General features: G+C 38.4%; 1 protein-coding gene across 3 annotated transcripts in view; it reads right to left on the bottom strand.

The window, feature by feature from the left end:
- The window catches only part of CRYBG3 (crystallin beta-gamma domain containing 3), a 90,785-nt gene that overhangs the window by 45,877 nt on the left and 22,435 nt on the right, over positions 1 to 22,473 (bottom strand). For 2 of the 3 annotated variants that reach the window (XM_048934198.1, XM_048934199.1), the window contains exons 3-4: positions 19,310 to 19,746; positions 633 to 5,484 (exon numbers count right to left, since the gene is read on the bottom strand). In XM_048934198.1, coding sequence (XP_048790155.1) covers positions 633 to 5,484; positions 19,310 to 19,746 — 5,289 coding nt within the window. Of the gene's footprint in view, positions 1 to 632; positions 5,485 to 19,309; positions 19,747 to 20,314; positions 20,415 to 22,473 lie in introns of those variants that run through there. The other variant, XM_048934200.1, reaches the window with a different exon arrangement.

Genomic DNA, 22,473 nt, shown 5'->3' with positions numbered 1-22,473 from the left:
CATATTTGGTTTATGTGGACTTCCAAGCTTCCAAACATTACGAGAAATGTTTCCGTACCTTCATCTGCATTGCTTTAAATACACTTAAAAAGGAACGCTAACAAGAAGCAGCTGTATTACTCATTAGCCAACTCACAATTTAAGTAAGAATTTGCAGTGAAAGAATAAAATAATCCCATAAGCAGATAATATATATTATTTTTATTTTATATATAATTTATATATTTTTGAAAATACAGCTCTACTAATCTTAAAAGTGGACGAAGTGAAAGAACAATGTTCATACAAAAAGCAATGTCATGATTTTCAGATTGAAATGTCCTCAACATAGTGAAGCCTGCTTCCTATTTTATAGACTTGCCATTAGGCATATTTTTTCATTACATTTTCTGTTCACATCTCCTCTTTTATAATTAGAAACTGCTTTCATCTATCTTTCACCTGTGTGAACAAAAAAATGTATTTTTTTCAATTATTCTATCAGAAGACTTTTTTTTTTTTTTTTATCTAGGATCTTAAACACTCTAATTAACCCAGGAAGGGAAGGGGCTGAAAACAGATGAGGCGAAACAGAAATTTTGAACTGGGGCTAACCATTTTGGTTATTAATGTTAATTGACGCGACATCTTACCACTGGCAATTCTCCCAGTTTGGGCATGGCATGATCTTGGGACCAACGAATCTTTGGCTGCAATATATCCTGGAGAATATTTCCAAATCTTGTTCCCTTCTCAGAGGAGTAATTGTTGGCAGATCTCAAGTACTGGTAATATGCACTCGTAGGAGGATGCTTTAGAGTAGTATCAGCTTTCTGTGAAACTGGATTGCAGTATGTTTGCCCAGGAGAAGTCTCATCTTGAAACTGTTCTGTTTGCTCCTTAGAGTCAAACTGCTCTTCTGAAAGAAAAGGCAATTGCTCAGGTAATAGATATGTATTTTGGTCATTTGAGAGAACAGTTCTTGTTCGATTGCTTGTCCACTGACTGGAAAGACATTCTTCTTCTCCTCTCTCAACATCAAGCACATTTCCTTCATATGATGACTGGTCCTCATCCTCGTCCTCCACTCCCTCCTCATCTTCCTCTTTACTGAACTGAGTGGTCAACTGTAGGCGCTCAGAAACTGATTGGAGAAGGGACAACACAGAAGTATGGTCAGAGTTATCTTTAGATACTCCATTAGGATGGCCTTCTGGTGACATGTCTGCAGACAGCAAGTCTTCATGGGAGCTGTCGTCTTCATATATTGGAGACAAAGAGAAAGGATATATTCTATAGCGTTTGGCCTCCACACTCAGAAATGACTCTGAGCTATTGCCCTCTGTGGCTTTATTCAACTTGTTATCCTTTCCATAAAAACAGGTGGGCTCATTTTTATTTTTTGCTCTTTCACACATTAGATAACCTACACTGTCCAAAGACAGATCAGAAGGAGAAAGTGAGCTAGTTTGTATAACATCATTAGAGACAGATCTGTTCTCAGTTTGAAGGGCATCTTCATAAACGATTGTAAAAGAACTACTTTCCCACTGCTCAATTAGTGGAGAAAAGCCTAAAAGATCTGTCGATTCCTTCGTGTCCAGACCATTTTCCTCAAGCTGATCATTTCTCTGCACATCTGAATCCTTCATTTGCATCTCTTTCAGATTCTCTTTTCTTTGGGCATAAACTGAGTTGAAGTAGTTTTTGCCTTCATTGTGGTCTCCAGTAGCAGGCAACTCAGAGTCAATGAACTGTGTATTTAACTCAAAATTAACAAGTGTCTCACTTGCCCCCTTTGCTGGTTCCTCTTCACTCTCCCCTACCTTTGAATCTTCAAAGGCTGCTTTTACTTGTGAAAACACTTCTGCAGCCTCTCTTCCACTGTGTTCATCGAGATTATCCTCTGCACTACTTTCCACAGTACCCTGAGGACTCCTTTTGACTCTGTTTTCACTTTGTGAGCTGATACTTTCTTCATCAGGCATAAAAGACGACAAACTATCATTTACAGATGGCAGCAACGTGAGCTCTGGCATATCTGCATTATTGCATGAATCATTTAACTGCAATGGCCGAAATATTTCTTCAGTAACAGCTGCATCTCTATTTATTAAATGTAAAGACACATCAGATTTTCTACTTGTTGCTGATAATCCAGCTTTACTGCACATCTCTGATGCAGCCAGATGTTCATACACCTTTTTATCATGTCCCTCTTTTGTTGGTATCATAGGGGTTGATTCTGGCCTCACTGAACTACCAGAAGATAGAAATCCATTTGTTTGACATGCAAATGCATTATTTGGTATATCTTCATCTCTTCGGAGCATATCTATGCTGTTTTCCGTAGTATTTAAAAGCAAAGGAGGACCTGAGCAAACTGCCTTTTCACAGTTTATACTTATATTCTGAGTTTCTGCCTTCCCTGCTGGTTCTCTGATTAGTTCCGGTGTTTTAGAAGATAAATTACCATCCAGATTTAAAATCTCTGGGTTTTCAGCTTTAGGTTTATACTCAATCTTTTCAGAATGCTTTTCACTCTCCTTGCCTTGCCACTGATTGGATGTCAGTTTTTGTTTGGCTGAGTTAATAACTTCATCAATTATTTCTCTTGCTTTTAATGCCAGTGCACTATGTAGGTCAGTTTTAGCAGGGATGTAAGATGGTATCGTTTCATCTTGATTATTTGTATCATGCATTTCATTTCCTGTAAATGAAAATGAGCCTCCTCCACTGCTGTCATTAAAATGTTTTAACGAATGCACAGCTGACTGGATTTCTTCTGCTTCCAGCTGCACAGTTTTCTGATCATTTAGAATATCTGTATTTACTAAACTATCCTTTCGCCCACAGACTTGACAGACACCAATGGCTTGTTTTGCTATTATTTCCTCTATAGCCAAGTGTAAAACTGAGTCCACTATTTCCTCAGCTTTCTTAAACAAAAGAGCAGCATCTTGCAAGTTAGTGCAGTCTTGTCCCACCCTGTTAGTATTCTCCCATATTTTTGTAAAATAGAGATCATTTGATTCTGTAGCTGCAGCAGCTGTTTGTTCACCTGTTTCAGAGCAAGCTTCTGACATACTAGAAGTCTGGTTACAAAGATTCATCTCTTGCAAAGCATTTTTGCACACCTCAGTACACTCTGAATTGGATGCCCTTTTCAAGGGACAGACAGGTGATGGCACTGCCTCTGCCAAGACATTGTCATCAGCCTGCTGTGCAGAGGATAGATCCTCTGCCTCAACACCAACTCTGTGACCAGAGGAGCTACAGTCCTCTTGTGCAATGCCTGATGTTTCCAAGGCAGAAATAGAAAGCTTTGAGCCTTCTTTGGATTCCTGAGTAGGTGAAGGGGACCTGGGGATGCAAAAATCCTGCACTTTTACTTCAGAAGTAAAATGGTGGAGCACAGCTGGGGTGAACTCGGGTTCCAGAGAAATGGATGGGCATGAAGCTCTCAGGTCTTCTGAGCAAAATGGTGTCTCAGTCATTCCGTTCGCAGGGACTATTCTCCTAGACTCAGCAGTCACAAAAACCTGACCATTTTCAGAGTAAGTGGCAGGAGAAGGCACTTTTCCTTGGTTGTCAGATGAAGAATAAAGTACTGTGGATGACATCCCATACTTATTATTGCTTTCAACTTCAGAAGAAATATTAATATGTCTATTTTCACAGCTAGGTGGAGGTGCAGAAACAATGTCTACATCTACATCTTTTTGAGAGATGACAGAGAAACGGTCAGGCAAAGGTTTACCTTCACATCTCAGGGCAGAATCAGAAACACCCAGATTTTTTTCTTGTGATTTAGAAATGTGAGAGGAAAGTTCAGAAATACAATTCTTAGATTCAAAAGGAGCAAGAGCCATCTCATTCATATCAGCCTCATTGATTTTAGAAGCAGCAGGTGTAGTATCATCTGTCCTTCCAGTGCTGACAAAAGGGCAAGGTGCGTGCTTTGATATGTTATCTTCTGCAAGCGTAACTAATGATTTTTCAGTAACATCTTGCACAGTTTTATGGGAAACTGTACCATGGGTAGGAGTGGAATTTTCTGAGAGGCTCATATCTACAGTCTCAAAATATTTGCTCTTTTCACATTCAAGATCAGGAGTAGAAACAGTGTCTCTTTTATCTTTCGAACCAACTCCTCTTTTCACTATAGTTTTATTTACTGATTTGCAATTAGGAGGAAGAGAAGCTGAGTAACAGTCCCCTGTTTCAAATGAAGACTCAAAACTAACATAGAGAGATTCTGTCAGCTGATCTAAGTTAGATTTCACATTTTCACATCCATGTGTGCATGATACAGCAAAATTTTCCACTGCAACCTCTGACAAAACCTTCTTTTTTTCCAGACAAGATAAACGCTGTGGTGCAGCAGTATCTTCAGAGTTTTCCACGAGGTTTAATTGATGCTCATTTTGTACATGCATTGGTTTCCCTAACTCATTCAGTTCTTCATTACAAGTCACCTGGTCCACCATTGGGCCTTCATCATTTTTAAGGGTTAATTCTGAAGCACTAGGATTACCTGTGACTATGCGCTCTTCTCCTCTGGAGTCCATGCTAAGTGAGGTGCATGTCTGCTCGTCAAATGGCAAAAGAACAGTAGCAAGAAAATTCTGTGGATTTTGCTCTCTTTCTGTCATTGCCACAATTTTCTGTGCATCACTTTTTCTTGGATCACTATTTTTATTTGCACTGCCTGTGTGCTCACCTGCTTGCTGCTGGAATGTAGTACTGGAATGATATGTCTGTACATTTGATGTTAGCTCTGAGTGGTTATTTATTTGATGATTACAGCAATATTCTCCCTTGCTCAACTGGAGTTCTTTGTTAACTTTGTCATCCTGCATTTTTTCTGCAGACTGCTGATAGGAGTGATCACTACAGTGAATTTCTTCTTCACAGTTAGAAGTGGCATTTTTGCCCATTTGAAATGGAGCTTCTGTTTCTCCCACCAGTACATATTCTTTTCCAAACAAACTGTCCACAGCACTAAGGGCATGGGTAATCTGATGAGTAGAATTTACTGTGATCTCACTGCTTCTACTAGATGACAATAATGAATCTTGTGAATATGTCCTCTTAACTTTGTTTGCTTCTAAAGCTGGTGTATGTTTTAAGTCTACTCCGCTAGATGATCCAGTAGGTGAAGCTGAGGCATTTGGCATTATTTCATGTTTATTGCTACCCATGTAATGTTGAACTTTACCAGACTTTTTCAATTCCGTTTTTACTGTAGAAGAATTTACTATGACATCATCTTCATGATCTTTATCCTCATCTTCTCCATTTTCCTTTGTTAAGTGTTCTGATTTTGGAGAGAGAGTTTGGATTTCTCCATTTTCTTTGATCACTGAAGCATTTCTGTTCTCAGTACTTTCTTCCCCTTTCTCAGTCATTTCTGACTGACTTTTCAGTAGCTGCCTAATCCTTGCAGAACCTCGATATGTTGCATAAGTGACTGCAGGTGCTTGTGGTTTTCGTTGTATCTGCCTGCAACATAAAGCATTACTATCAGCATAAGACAGAACATGTAAATAGTTATTGTGATTATAAAAAAAGTTGACACAAACTGTAAGTGACATACATCACCATTTTCCTTCAAAGGCTAAGAGAAACTGTAGACTGCACACAACACTACCTTCCTCCTTTTTCTTCTTCTCTTAAACATGGATTTCTGTGACAAATGATACACGCCATCTTTTACCATAAAAAATCAACTTAAGCTATGAAGAAGAACTAGATGTTGCTATAAACAACATCCATCATCTGTGTTCTACTGAATAATGGATTTTTTTTTATTTAGAAAAGCCACTATAAGTCAACATTTGTAATGACATAAAGAAGCATACTTTTGCGAAGATGTTATACCCCACTAAAGCAGGCCTGTACTTAAATACTGATTACTTATTACTACAGAGTAATTAGGAAAGAAAGTAAAAGCAGATCAGGTAAGAATGAGAATTGTCTAAATGCTAGAAGAAATAGCAACATGAGAAGCCTAGGAACATGACAAGAAATTGGTAGATCCAGCCCTCTATCAGCTTCATGTTTAATAGCAACCAAACAACTCCTCTGCCCTGCCCTGCTCCCCCTAGAAAAGCAAACAAGCAAAACCCAAAAACCCCCAATGCAAAAACTGACAAGAAGAATCACCATGGAAAAAATGTGATCCTGATCTTTCCCTGCCCTCTCTGATATTCTAAAGATAAATTCAGAGCCTGTCACTATCAATTTTCTGAAGAAGCTTCTGAATAATGGTCTGAAGAACATTCTTTTTCTTTCTTAAAATTAGCCAACACAAATGCTCACCTTCCTAATACTTCTTTCTCCTCCTTTTCTGTTGTGTAAAGAATTTTTGCAAAAATAGGACAGTGATTATACATATGTGAACATTAACTCTTCCTGTTAGAACAAAGCAGACACTCAAACTGCGCTTGAATTCTATTCTGCCATAGCTCCCACCTAAACTAAGAACAAAATTTTTAAAATACTCATCCAGCCTGAAACCTATATCTGCTTAGATTCTGGCTGGAAATGGCAGCTAACCTTCCTAGGAAACTGTCACACTCTTCAGAAGAGTCTCTTGAATAAAAGAGCTTGCTAAGACTTTGATTTCTAACGTGAAAACATTGCAATAGTCAAAAGGTTTTGAGTCTCATGCACTTATTTCTATATCAATTTTACTTTCAACTTAGCACTACTAGAATTGAAGGCAAAATCACTTTTTGTGCAGCATTTGAAAATGCAAAGAGTGTGAGTAAACTAAAAGTAAACTAAATTATTTGTATGCATAAACATTAAAATAGATATATAAATGCCCATTTATATGCAAGCTTTACATGCCAGACGTGTTTATGCTATTGCCAAAAATACCTGAATTTGCGGATTTAGACGTGATGAGAACTGGAAAATGAAATTTCTGTTGAGGATTAAATATATTGTAATTGGTGATGAAGGCTACAGCAGAATCTCAATATAGGGTTTACAGGAAAGTCATATATAAACACCATGTCTCCCACACATTTGCAAAGCCAAATGCATTTCATCTTCTATATACTAGCTTAGTTTCCACAGATTCATGCAGTGGCAGCTGCTAGACATCAGGCACATCAATTAAGTTGCTATTTTCTGCACCTCTTAAAAGAAGCACATATATTTCTGCTTGTAAGAGAAAGAAAAACACAGTTGGAGAAGGAGTAGTAGGGGGAAAAAAAAAAAGATTTAAGACGTTTCTGTTTCCTTAAAAAAAAAACAACAAAAACAACAACGTTATTTTCCACATTCTCATATTAGAAAAATATTTTCCAAAGCTCCAGATGTCCTAAAAATCTCAGGGGAAGGAATTGCTGCGCTCTATAGTGCACCCTATTTACTCAGCACGAGCCATAATAAAAACGAGTCAGAAGAACGCGTAAGAACTGATCATGTCACAAAGAATTAACCTCACTGGCTATCCTCTCCCATCTCAGTTAAGACACAAAGAAGTAAAAATGTTTTAAATAATCACTGGTAAGCTTTTAAAAAAATCCAACCATCAGTTCTACCATACTTTGGTCCATCTCAGATATAAAAGTCAGTCCACAACAGTCCTGAAACCAGACATTTCTTTTAAGAAAACAGAATGAGGCTTACACCAATTTGCTAAACAAATTCTACCAATTCTTCAAGGAGAAAACTGTAAAATGTCTTTAAAGCGAGCTTGTTCAATGGTATTGCAAGGTACTGAACGCTCATTTCCACCACAAATGAAGCACTATTTTGAATTAACTGATCAATGCCAATTAACTTTTACTGTGTGTCTTTTACTCTGTAGCTGCTTTTTTTCCTAATACATACTGGGATGAATTCAGAATTTATCTATAAACGTGGTAATAACCAGTGCTCTGACACAAACATAGAAAATATCTATCTGTTCCCCCCATCCAACTTTGCCTTCAAATTTCAGGCATGAGCTCAGCAACCGTTAAACAGAAAGCATCCAGAAACTGGATAAACAGCTTAATTTTAGACAAGACAAAGACAAGACAAGATTGACAAAATGAGAACCCAGCATGGAGGGATACTACATTTACAGTGACTCAAACTACAAATCCCAGATAGGATTTCCACCATTTATTACACATGGTCAGGCAAAATAAGTACACTCAGAACTTCCTTCTTGCCTATCACATGCCTCTTATCATTTCTCCTAACTTTGTTTCCTTTTGTCTTCTGAGGGAATTTTACACTCTGATTGACTGACCTGCAGTAAAAATCTGAGCAAGACTCAGAGCAACATGACATACAGAGCTCTGTGCACAAACCCAATCGTGACCAGCAGTGACAACACCATTTCATCCCATGCAGCCTCATCCTGTGGCTGGCCTCTGCCAGCATCTCCTAATTTACAGCTGTGCTTTCCTGCATACTTGTCTCTTCCAAAAGCTTCTGCACTGCATGCTATTTTAAACAGGAACTAACCTCTTGGCAACTTTGGGATCTCTGACCTTTGATCAAGGATTTGATTGTCAGTGTACTGTAACAATTTTGTCAATGGACCTTTTATTCCTACCACGTTCATTTTTAGAGCAAGTAGAAGTGTTTGCAATCCAACTGTTCCCATGCAACAAGGCGTTTAAAAAATGAAAACCCATGCTCCCCTGTGGTAGTTGCAACTCAGATGGCTTACCCTAAATCTTGCTTTAAGTCTTATGAAACACATTAAGAAGCAGGCTCTGTCATGCAAAATCTTTTAAAAATGTCACTAGAGACTTGTTTCACAGACATTTAAAGTAACAATTCATTTCTGATTGTCAGGAGAGTATGTCAGTTCAGAACTCACCTTAAAAACTCTTTGCAATTTTTTTTTCAAATTCATATGAGGATAACAGATGAAAGCCTGATTACACAGAGAACCTAATGTGTAATTCTGTCACACATTTCAAATGCTGGGAGATTCCTTCTTTCTCTTCTGTATAGAAAGCTATTCAGTTCCCTATAATGCCTATTTCGCAAAAGACTGTTTGACAGCAACAAGAGAACGTGTCAACATGAGTTACGTTAAATTTGTCAAAAATAGGTGCTCGTAGAGATATTTCTGTTCTGGAAGAGAAACAAAAAGTTCAAAGGGGGCTAACTCAAGAAAGGGAGGGGTACATCTTCTGACACATCTCGTATGATAGACAGTTTGTGTAACTTCCTCCAGAAGCAGCATTAGTTATAAAACAAGCTTGTTATCTTTAAAGCCTGGAAGCAGGAGGAATCTCATTACCCTGAATGCCTCATTTCAGTGCATCCATAAAGACTACATTTTTCCACTGTTTTTTTTCCTTAAGTGTACGTCATCAAGTTGGTGACCTCACATATTCATACATATAACACAACAGAAAGCAGGTACACTCAGATTATTTTCAAAAAGCACCAGGGAGATCATGCAGTATGATATAGCTCTATATGGATACAGCACCTCAAATCCCCAGGCAGCACAGATTCGTTTGCACTTTGTGGCATCTGTGCTAGAAAACCCATGCACAACTAAGCCCAACGACCAGCTCAGTTCAAGCAGACCAGTAGTGTTCAAGTGCAAGTGTACTGCTGGGTGGCCTGTTTCTGCAGCACACACTCTTGGCTCTCTCCCAAGACATGCAACAGCCTTTTTTTCCCCCTCCATGCCTCACTCTTCCAGATACGTCTCCTCCAGTCCAGCTGTCTCCTACCTTTTCAAAGCTTAAACGGATGTGTTTTCCCTAATGTCCTTTCACAGACCACCTCAGAAGTAGCTCCCACACCAGAAAGGTCTTCCGGCTATAGGCTGAAAACCACTGCTCTACATCAGTATGCCTCCTGTGGTTCCCATCTACTCCTCCCTAATTGTAAAATAATTATGCCATTGTTTATTTTAATTTTTTCCACTTAGTTTTTTTTTTTTTTACTGCTTACTTAAACTGGCAACTTCTTAAAAATTTCGTTAAGGTCTTCTGTCTGGAAACAATTATCTCAAAGGCGCTCTGAAAAACCTTCTGTTGACTCCAAACCATTCAACTAGCTGGTTTCTACAGTCATGTCAGACCTTCAGAAATGGAAAAAATAAATGCCTTACTGAAAAAAAAGTCACTGAGAACTAACTGAAAATTTGCCATATACAAGTTAGATCAATGAACATTATTTTTTAACTGGAGGCTATAGCTTCATGATTTAAATCTTAAGTTTAAAATACCCAGTGTCCTGAGACTTCACATTTGTATATTCCAAAAGGTCAAATGTTTGATTTAAACAAAGTCATCTGCACACAGTTGATTTTGCAGGAAATTTCACAGCTAATGTTCCATAAGGATAATTAAGAGTCAAAGACAATCTTAGTAAAAACAAATGCTGTCTCTGTGACCTTGGAAGGAATGTTTTCTCTTTCCCTGTTTTTTCATGGTACTGTATCTTGATTATCTTCCACATCTGGGAAAGTAACTATATTCTGCAGCCTGAAGATAGAAAGGACAGATCAAGGCTTACCCAACATCAGCAGCTGCAAAACCAAGATCGGCGTGAAGAGTCTGGGATCACTGCTCTCTTTTCCCAGTACCTGGTAGCAGCAGACCTTTCTGCCCCTTAGCTGGGGGAAGCATGCACAAGTACACACCTGTGAGCCAACTTCACACCTAGCATGCCTCGTGTAGCTTAGCCAGCAATCCCTTGCCTCCCCATGCCAGGAATTCAGATATTCAGGTCCTCAAGATCTGCTTTTACTGAGGAGCAGGATGCTGGGATGAGGAAGTCTCCAGGCACGGAAGTGCGAGAGAGGCTAGGAAGTACCTTGGGAAATGATCTAAATCCATGCCCATTCTGAGCAATAAGATCAGGGTGAGGTGAGCCTGAGGATGTCATTGGGATAGGAACCCTGGGCACATACACCCAGGCATGTTATCTCCCTCGCTTTGAAAACACACTTCCCAGTATCAGAATATCCCAAATTCCTGTTACTTCTCCTTCCATTGGTGTGCATCTCTGAGATAGGTTTGCCTCCATCTCCTCCAAGGCTTCCTAGAAAACAGCTGAGGACAGCAATAAGATGCCCCCTTAGGCTCCCTGTCCTAATGTTGAAGAAAGTCAGTCCTCCTAGCCTCTTCTTATGCAAGTGTGCTGCTTCAGATGTGTTATGGAAACAGGAGTTTGACTGCAGATGCTCGACACAAAGAGATTGTTCTTTCCTTTCATGTACACTGATGCTAACATGAGACAGGTAGATGTTATAACAGCAGATGATCTAAAAAACTGCCTTTAAATATAAGGGAAGTTCTGGGCTCGCTCTTGAAAAGGCCACAAAGGGGATTTTATGTTCTCACAGTCCATCTGCCTACTTAAAGAAGTAACCCAGAAATAATGTTCTTCTGATGCTACTTATCACCCCAACAACCGTGAAAAGGAAGATGTGAAGGAAAAGTTCTTATTGAGAAATGAATACCCAGGAAGCCTGGACAATTCCACTGCAGGTACGAAGAACATCTGAAATTGAAAACAGTACTTTAAAATTTCTAAGAAACATTCACTATTAATTGTGTAACATGTTCCACAGTTGAATAACTCAGTTTTTGTTTTTAAAAAGAAAGAATGGAAAAATTCTTTGGATGTCAGGGGGAAATTCTTTACAGGGAGAGTGGTGAGGTGCTGGAACAGGCTGCTCAGAGAGGTTGTGGATGCCCCGTCCCTGGAGATATTCAAGGCCAGATTGGATGGGGCCCTGGGCAGCCTGGTCTAGTATTACATGGGGAGGTTGGTGGCCCTGCATGAGGCAGGGGGGTTGGAGATTCACGATCCTTGAGGTCCCTTCCAACCCAGGCCATTCTGTGACTCTGTGATTCTGAGAAAAGAAGTAAATAACATTACGATTTATTTTTCAACTTAATTAAATCAGTTGAATTTTGCACCATGCATCTGTTATGAATTACTCTTAGCACCGTGAAGCTTTCATCCCTCAGAAAAGCACAGATCTCTGTTTCGGTGCCAGCAGCCACCTTTCCTTTGGCGCACGTCCCAGCTTAGGGCAGATATTCACCCCCAGCAGGCAGACCTGGGCCTGAATTTCTCCAGCAGCAGAGTACTGCCACTAACCCACAGGCTGCTGAACCTCACCACAGTCCTTATCGTCACAAGCTGTGTGTTCAGCCACAGAGACTTTAGCTCTCATTGAAATTTGAATCTTGGGTACCTCAGAGCTATGTAGGTATGTAGATGTATGTGCCATGCAGGTATATTCTAATACAAGTAATTAACATGGCAGTTTTTTTTTCCTTTTGCAGCAGTCACCCAACAAATGCTTTCAAAACTAATAGACACTGTTACGCTGTGCACACACTTGTGTTTTAAGACATTTAGGTCCTGTATTTAAAACAAGTATTGGGTAGACAGTTACAGAGGAAGAGGACATGGCTCTGATCACAAGATGGATTCGATTTCAGCAAATGCCACAGTAGCTTCCCCACTTCTACATTATTCCTCAGGAATTACCTGGTGAGATCATTGCTTGTAATCCATTGATTTACTCCTGACCGCACCAAAGACAACTATGAATAAAGATGAACGCTGCTACTTGCTCACTGAACCGAAACCACAATCAATCGGACAAACTGATGCCTGTGTTTCTGAATCACAAGACTGCTTCTGACCAGTAATACAACGGTGAATGACAAGCTCTGAAAGAGACACGTGAACCAGATTTATCTAAAGGATTTTACAATCTGCTTTTCTAGCAGAGCAAAATGAAAGGACAGCCTTTTAAACAGTATTAAAATGGGAAATACTATGCAATTAATGAGCAAGCAGCTGTTTTTCTAGACTTTAAATATAAAAAAAAAACAACTCTCACAAAATTCAACAATGTATAACCTAAAAGATCTACACTTGGTTTCAAACTTCTCACTTCTCCAGACTACCTCTCCCTCTGGATGAAATACCTTGCAATACTATAGCTAAACTATTACAAGAACTTGGTTCTTGGTAGGGTGCAAAGTGTAAAAGCAAATTGTTCTGAGCACTGCTTTTAAAATCACCCCCTCATCTTCTACTCACTGTTAGGAAATCCTTGCAGTTGTGGGTGGAGAGTTCTTACTTCCATCTCCGCAAGGATCACAACAGAAGGGAGAAGTTAGCATCCTAAATACTCTGTTAAATTCGAGTATTACAATCTTAACTAGTGGTCAGGATTTTACAACAGAAACATTTAGAGTTTTCAACAGCTTTGATTTTCATCTCATCAATCATGTTCAGCAGTGCAATAAAGCTTCTTGCTGAACTCCAAAACAAGCCATGCAATTTCACAAGTAATACAGTTAAGCATTTCACTGTAAATAACATCCACTTACTGCTATTGGATGTTACAAAAAATTTTAAAAAGTTGTACGAGAAGATAAGCAAATAGCAAGCAGTCAACAGAAAAGATCTGAGTCATCACTCACAGTCTCTTTCTTTTTTTTCCCCCATGGGAAAAAAAAAAAAGGAAATCATTTGAGTTATGTTCTCAGTTTCCTGTAAGGTGTACTGCTGATTATCACGGCAGCATTCCTAAGAATCTGGTAGGTATGTAATGTAAGAAGGCCATTTTCAGGAGTCTTAGGGAAACAGTTTCAATTCTGAAGCCAAACTGCTTCTTCCTAGTTAAAGGCAAGAAATATAGTGGAATAAATCATGTTTTGTGTTCATCGCTTACATTATGAAACTTTGATCTCTCTCATAGAGAGACTTTCAGTGGTGAGAAACTAAGTGAAAGTGCATTCCCACTGTTTCATTGGTTTTACTTTTAAGTATTATTTCATCAATTAAAGGTTGTTTTTTAACTTCATTAGAAAGCACTGTAGAGCCTAAAACTAAATACAAACTTTACACTTTTATACTTTGTACTCACCTACTGAGGACTATTAAGATTTTTCTACATGTAGCAGTCAATACATTGTCTTATTTCCCACTTACAGCTAAACAAATGTTATTTTATGACTGTATTTTACCAACAACACCCCTTCATCATCAACTTTTTTACAGAAGAGAGCAAGCCCAGTTGTTTGCATCAGTACTCAATAGCAAGGAGCTGGCTGACTGGCAGAGCTCAGAGGGTTGTATCAGTGGCACAAGCCTGGATGGAGGCCTGTTAACTAGCGGTGTTACCCCAGAGATTGGTGCTGGGTCTGGTTTTGTTCAACACCTTCATCAGTAACCTGAATGAAGGGGCAGAATGCACCCTCAGCAAGTTTGCTAATGATACAAAGCTGGGAGGAGTGGCTGACACACCAAAAGGCTGTGCTGCCATTCAGCAAGACCTGGAAAGACTGGAGAGCTGGGCAGAGAGGAACAAGCAAGTGTAGACTTCTATACCTGGATAGGAATAATCACATACATCAGTACAGGTTATGACCTGACCTGCTGGAGAGGAGCACTGTAGAGAAGGACCTGAATGTCCTGGTGGACAACAGGTTGGCCATGAGCCAGCTGTGTGCCCATATGGCTAAGAAAACCAATGGCATTCTGGGGTACAATAAAAAGAGTGTGGGCAGCACACTCTTGAGGGAGGTGATCTTCCCTCTCTACTCTCTGCTGAGGAGGCCACATCTGGAGAACTGCATCCAGTTCTGGACTACTCAGTTAAAAAAAAAAACAACAGTGATCTCCCAGAGAGAGTACAGTGGAGGGTGGCAAAGATGATTAAGGGCCCAGAGCATCTCCTGTATGAGGAAAGGCTGAGAGATCTGGAACTCCTCAGTCTGGAGAAAAGACAACTGAAGGGGATCTTATCACTGTTCATAAACATCTAAATTGCAGGAGTCAAGTCGATGAAGGCAGACTCTTTGAGGGTAAGCATCAGTAGAACAAGAGGCAATGGGAAGAAACTGTAACATGAAAGTCTGATAATAACCAAAGGAAGAACTTCTTCACTGTTAGAGTGATGGAACACTGTAGCAAGCTGTCCAGAGAGATTATGGAATCTCCTCTTAAGATATTCAAGACCCACCTGGATGCCCTCCTGTGTGACCTATTATAGGTAACTGCTTTAGCAAGAGGTTGGACTAGATGATCTCCAGAGCTCCCTCCCAACCCCTACAATTCTTAGATTCTGTGAAATAATCAGCCATCACAGACAACTGGAAAACTAATGGATGCAGTAGCTGGAGACCTAGCCAACTCAACTCTCATCATTCATCTTCAGTATCACAATTATTACATTACTGTCCACGGTAATTACTGCCTAGAGACTTTGTTCGGTTTATCATGGTTTTGTCCTCTATGCTGCTTCTTCACCACCTGTCAACATCTGGATAAAGGACCAGAAGACCTTAAGGTACAATTACCACTGAGCCTGTCAGCCAGCAAGGATGATGGAGAAATAATGTGGCCTACGTGTTTTGTCCCTTGCAAACACACACTCCACAGACTGAGCTCACAAATTCCACTCTCCTTGGCTCAAGGCCTGGAAATTTGAGTCTCTACTAAAGGCCAGGCCTCCCACTGAGGGCAGAAGTAACCTCAGTCTACAAAGTCAGAGCAGTCTCATTTCCTTGTATTTTGCAAAACATTGCTTTGAGGATATGAGGTTAATCAGGTTGTCTGGGTCTCAAGTCTTGCATGCTCTGAGACTACTTGACAGTTATTAATTTCTGAAAGTTTCTTTGTTCTTTTTTTATTGAAAAAACACCACACAAAATAACTCTCATGGAGATTATGCAACCTAACAACTGTTCCTCTCTTACTTATCATTGCAGCCTCCCCCTAACCACAGATAACAACCTCTAATTTAATATTTAACAGTAGTTTAGAATTAACAAGTTCATTTAAAATGTTCCTCATGACAAAGGAAACAGTTACAAGATTAATAATACATCTTCGCAGTCACCTTAAATATTTGTAAAGCCCTACATTTCAACTCTTCTCTGAAATAAATGTTAAAAACTATGTTTTAAGATAGCAATAAATGGAATTAGCAGTGCCTTTGAATACATATGGATCACTAATGTGTTTCATTGGTCTTTTAGGACCCAATCCTCAAGATATTAGCAGACAACCACATACACATCACCATTTTCCTTCATGATACCTACAGACCATTCTGTTCCTTTCTGCTACATCTTTTTGCCCATCACTGTTCATGTTTTTAGCACTCACAGCTAGCTAGTTTGTAGTACATCCTACAAAACTATCAGGCCATCTGCCATCAATCAAGAGTGTTTTTTACAATTTAACTATGCTAAATTAAAAACAGCTAGATAATATTTAGCAAAGAAGTTAGCACTGAAGAAAGGAAAAAAACACCTGTTCTACATCCTTTAAGATATAATAAACTAAAAGAGAATAAAACTACATAATCATCTCGATATCATAATAAAAAATAGGCATTCTTAATTCAAATGTTTAAAATGGTGACCAATACAAACCTCTGCTTCCACACTATTGTTTCAATTTCTCTTCAGTAATTGCTTCAAAACATAGTTCACACTGTGTAGTCAGGCAGAGAAAAACATACACAGAAGTTGCACAGAGATTGCCCAACTTTTCAGTGTGCTGAGCCAAAAAGGGCAGAATGTAAGCTGTACTTTTGAGAACAATTTTAAAAGGAAAATGTGTTTTAATGTTTGTCCAATATTACAACAGTTGCATTTAGAAATTTCTGGGAAAAAAAAAAATTTCCTACATAGACCAGCTCACTCTAACTTTCAAACCTGTAACAGATGTTTTTATTCTTGCTTGATTATAAGACAAGTAAACCACAAAGATAAAAATCTACACTGATTTGCACAGGTTATCTCACAATACAGCCCATACTAAAATACGGTCAATTGAAAATGTCAACTTTAACTGATTTCAATAAAACCTATCTAACTCAAAAAATACCTGCACAAAACAAAGAGGTCACTTCAATGAGCTATTACTCAAATCCTCTGAACTGTGTAAGCATTCATTAATGCTTTATGTACAAATCTGCATTGCTCTCAACACTGAGACTGCCCAACCTTCTCAACTATGCATTTAGACAGCACGGCATCTCATCCCAGCATCTACTCAAGTGCACTGGTGTAAAACAAATAGAACAGCAAAAAAAAACACAAAACCCTCAATACAACTGCCCCTCTCATTAATTCTAGTCACAGACCTGTAAGCATCCACAAAACTGGAAAGTCAAACAAAGTTGCTTCGTACATTGAAAAGTCAGCAGAAGCCAGAGTTTTCCATCTGGAAGGAGAAATGAGCACCATTCTCTTAGATCATCATCCAGGGCACTGAGAGAAAAAAAAAGACTGAATTCTTCAGAGGTGCACATGGCTGCCTCTCATCTACTCTTCCTTCGCAAGCCACAATTGCCGTGTTTAGTTCCCTCATATTCTGGGCCTTTAGCTAAAACTCCACTACATAGTCATCTGATTAGACAGGAGTGACTGAAGATAAATGACAGAACTACAGCATATGAACTGATTAACTCTGTCATCAAAAAGAGTGAGGAAAAAACTGCATAAAGAACAAATTGCCACCACCATAAACTGAAGAATATGATCAACAGCTGCATACGCAGAAAGTGAGAAAGAGAGAACACTGAAGAAAACACCATAGAGAGTACACTGATATAAAAGATGGAAGAAACAACATGAATTGAAGAAAAAAATGAGAAAGATCTACTGATGCCTATTGCATTTTTTTACTATGGTCTCTTCGAGGGAAGGACTGACATGCATCTGCACGGCTCCTGGCATTATGACACACAACTTCATCTTTAGCTTCCAGAGCATACTACCAAAACAGCAAACAGCAGTGAAAGGCTCCTGAAGCATGCCAGCCTGTTCAACATCTTGTAAGAAAAAACTGTTCAGAAACTAGACTGAATAACATTACGCATTGAGGCCTCTCAAGATAACAACTAAAGGGATAGACCAGTGAAGTGGTCATGGGCTGCAATTTACATTTTGGAAGGAGTGTCAGAAGTACTAGTACATTAAGAATCCATCATAAAAACTGGCTGACTGCAACAATCAGACCAAACCAAAGAAAACACAGTCATTACTATTACAAACAGTATGGTATTTTGGTGGTGGAAACACAGCCTAAGGTTCACCTGAAGAGGTGATGTCCCCTGATTATATCCAGATCACCACTGCGTTTATAATATAAGGGTGAATTACAGATGCTCAAAATCATCAGCCAAACTGAATAACAGGGAAAGATACAGGCATTCCCAATGTGAAAGCAAAATTTGTTTTGCAGATACTTCGTGAACCTCTGATCTGTCTGGAGATAAAATGCTTCACATGCCATAGATAAATAGATTCAATGCGATTCAAATTAACTTTAAAAAACAACAAAAAAACCAACAGTTAAAAAGAAAAAAGGAAGTGTTCATGCTCAGTGAATCTACCAATTGTGAAATCTGAGAGTTACTTTCCTTTCACTAACCACAGGAGTACTTGTATAGAATTACTGAATACAAGTCATTACTTTTGGCTTAAAATTTGAAATACACATCCTGGTAGTGAAAACTAATTACAGGTGGGCAAGTTCACCTTCTGAATACCAAGCAGAAACTGGACCACATACAGTCAAATATTCAACATAACAGCTACAAATACTTTTGGAATACTATGTATGTTTATACCAGAGACAGAATATCTTGTAATTACATGGTGAAGCATAGGCAATATTTTAGCTTTTCTACTCCCGGATATGCATCGGTGCCCTTGGCATCAATTTTTTGGAAATACTTTTTTGGAAATATTACAGGACTGTTGAGGATGTTCTATACTTAGGCTAATTGAGTACTTTATATAACCTTTTAATTAAAGAAAAAAATGCTAAGAACAAAGGGAAATAACATAAATAAGCAAAAATACCAAGTTAAATAAACCAGGAAAGATAACCTAAAGATGTGGAAACCTTACTTGCAGAAGTAAAAGCACTGAAGTAACAAAATACAAAAACGACGAGAATTTTAACTTTAATTAGCCCATAGTACAGACATAAAATAAGTTCTGTATTTTTTTTTCTTCTTTTAAGTAAGTCTCCAGTTCTTAATGCATTTCTAAATGCCACGTCTTTTCTCTCCTCATATCTAGAATAATCTATAATGAATCTATCACCCATGGTCAAAAAAACTTCTATACATATAGAAATACATTTTTAAAGTTGTATTTTGTAGAAGTTGACTTCTCCCCATTTATTTATGGTATTTACTACAGAGGCTACCACAAAGTTGAGTCAGGGACACTCCAACATCCTTGGGAACATCAGTCATCTGCCCTCCTCTCAACAGAACTTAGTCACCATAGTTCTCTGCACATCTACGCTTTTCTGTAATTTAGTATTAAAATATAAAACTTACTTTTTCGCATCAGCAGATCGTTTCTGGCCTCCTTGCTGATCCTGTGAACTGTTTTTCCCAATGTCATTTAAGATCATGTCATCTTTATCTACAGAGTCCTCTTTTATTCTAGCCGTAGAACAGACAGGCTCTTCAGTTTTTGGATGCTGTGGTTGCGTGCCCTCTGTAAGGGTATTTGTGTTCTGTAAATCCTTTTCACATCTGTTGGGTTCATCTTGGCAGGCGGATGGTTTAGAGTCTACCAAAGAAGATTTTGTTGCAAGATTAAATAAGCTTCCAAGAAACTGGAAAAAACCTTCTCGGGGTTGCTTGTCTTTATCTGCTGCTTTGTTTCCAGGAGTCAAACTAGGAAGGCTATTAGCCTTTTTCAGCTCCTCTTGGATATCAGATTTGCTAAGTTCTTCTGTGGAATGGTTCTTCTCTTCATTTGGATAAACCTAAAATAAAATCAAGAGATAGATAAAGGCAACATTTCTTGTCATTTCCCTGCATTGCCAAATTTCTTATTTTTTACTCGTTTCTAAGCAAATCTGTTGTTTTAAAAACAAAACCCTGTGCCCATCTCTTCTCTCCACGTATGAAAAAGCCAAGAAGGCTACGTAGGCTAGAAGAACCACAAGGCAGCTGCTGTGGAAGTAGAACACAGGAGGAAAGATGGAGTACTATCATTACTTCAACAGAAAAAACAAACAAAGAAGGAAAAAGTAAAGAATGAGCTTTCATGCCCCTATATTACAAGTGAGCAGGAGAGTTTCTTAGTTAATTTCTTAGTTAATACTAGTGTATATTTACTGACAAATACGTTCTGCCACAAGGGAAGGACGAGATTAGACCTAAAAAAAAAAGTTAAAATGAAAAGAAAAGTAAGTTGTTCTCAGCAGCTCTTTCTTAACAGATCATATAAGGAAAATGATACACTGCTGTACTAGCAGACAGACTGCTGATTTTCTTACTGTTCCTGAAATTTTCAATTCTTCTGAGTGCTTCAAGTCAGGTGCTACCCACCTGCAGCCTCAACATGCTCTGGCCCTAGAAGGACCGCAACTAACGAGTAGACTCTCCTTCCTTCAGGTTATACTCCAACTCAGGTGTACCATTAAATACTTAACAAGCAGACTGAAAAAGCGCAGACCTGTGGAAAAAGCTTTGTGCCTTTATTCAGTTTACACATGCACACAACAGCAAAATACAAACATAACATGGTCATAAGTGTTTAGTAACCTATTCTTTTAAAAGCAAAACAAGAACTATGAACAGAATTTAGATACAAAATTCAACTTGTGCCAAAACTTAATCCCATCTGCTATCCTTAGTGACCCCCACGGCACACTCTGGCAATCTTCCTTTTAACTCCACAGGTAATCACACAACTGCATTTCCAAATCTATTTGTGCTCTCAACACAGCTCCATAGTTTGCCAACCTCAAACCGCACTTTTGTACACAGCCAAAGTCCTACATGTCACTGCTTCCCTGCATCCAGTCCACAAGAGCTGTTTATAGCCTAGTGAAAATAATTATCACTAACACAGGTTGACACCACCATTCATTTTTTTCTCCTGGAAGAGTTGCTGGGAACCTCCCCTCCAATCTTTTCCATTCTCTGCCTTCACAGAGAGTACTACATGCCATTGCTGCCTATTTCACCTTTACAATACTATTCTTGTAATTTCAAGCCAGTTTCTTAAAACAGAATAAGGTTTTCTTAGATGAACTCTATCCTGCTCAGCAGGACAGGGAAAGGAAAACATGAATAAAAAGTCCTATGCAAGTTTTAGTTGCGTCAGTAATATCACTGGACAGGGCTAATTGTTTCAAATTGGATAACACCTACTCATCCAATCCAATCAGAAAGCTACTATTTTCATTAGCTTACTAATCTTATTTCAACTTGAAAATATATGTATTTCAAGTAACTTAGCAAGTAGACTTATTTGTCAATAGTGCATCTAGGATCATGCTAATGATGAAAAAAGTGTTTTAATGAACACCACCTCATCCATGCTTCTTAAAACTAGTGTTGCTAAGGGGTAATGGTTTTCAATCTTCAAGGAATATTTTGTCACCTTCTTAATCAGATAGAAGATGCAATTGCTTAATATTGAATGACTAGATTTATGTGCTGAAAATAGAATTTCTTAGGTGAGGATAGAAATTAAAAGGCATTAATGTGCCTTGAGAAATCCATACAACCTGTATTTTGTTCATACAGGTAAGACATTTACCTACATTAAACTTCTACTACACTTTCAACAGCAAGTTAAGTTAAATTTTAGACTATTTTTCTGTTGTCGTCCCCCCCCCATGACAAACCCTACCTGCTTCCCCTCATACTGCATAAATTAACTGCAGATGTATCACTAAGACATAAAGTCATCCATGTAAAGTGAAAAAGCCCTGAATCTTACAAGTCAACTCTATCCAGACCCATGCCCGGAAATGAAATAGAAGACAGAGCAGCTTACAGGAGTGCCATAGTGCTGGCTGGTATCTTTAGTACTAGACAAACTATCCAGTTAACATGCAAACCTGGGATTAATCTCCTGAGTAATTAACTTTATCTTATCGTAACTAAGTGCTTGGTAGAATGTAGTATAAAACAGAAACAAGAAGTTTAATTTCCAAAGTTTGATGATACTTTGAATGTTTTACTGTAATCAACTTCTCAGCATTGTTCAATACCTGCTTTTGATTTACCTTTAAGTGTCTGTGGGTATTTGTCCCTTGTTTTGTGATTAATGTGATTCACACAAATTTGGCAGGTTTAAAAGAGTATCTCAGAACAGGAAGTGCATACAAACCTTATTATTTCCTCTGCAGATATAACTGTTAAAGGCTATAAGCTTTTGTCATGATTACTACAGTATCTATGAAATTAACAGCTAAATGTATTAACTGTAAGAGAAAATATTAAATTCAAAATTTGTCAACTATTTAGTATTATCTCCATTTTTATTTTTTATTATTTATTTATATTCTTCTTAAGACATTTGTATTCAGGAATGTTTTTTTTTCTACTAGGAACTGAGACTTCAAACATGGCTAAATCTCTGCATATTGAAATCTTCCTCTAGCAGCTCTGAGACATTATGCTTGCAAAACACTGCTTCTTAAGTATAAGCATAATTTATATCCTGCATGAAAAGCTGTTTTGTAGTCTCTGTT

This window comes from Lagopus muta, chromosome 1 (genome assembly GCF_023343835.1).
Source record: "Lagopus muta isolate bLagMut1 chromosome 1, bLagMut1 primary, whole genome shotgun sequence".
In the NCBI taxonomy this organism is placed as follows: Eukaryota; Metazoa; Chordata; class Aves; order Galliformes; family Phasianidae; genus Lagopus; species Lagopus muta.
This window is presented reverse-complemented; position numbering and strand designations above follow the sequence as displayed.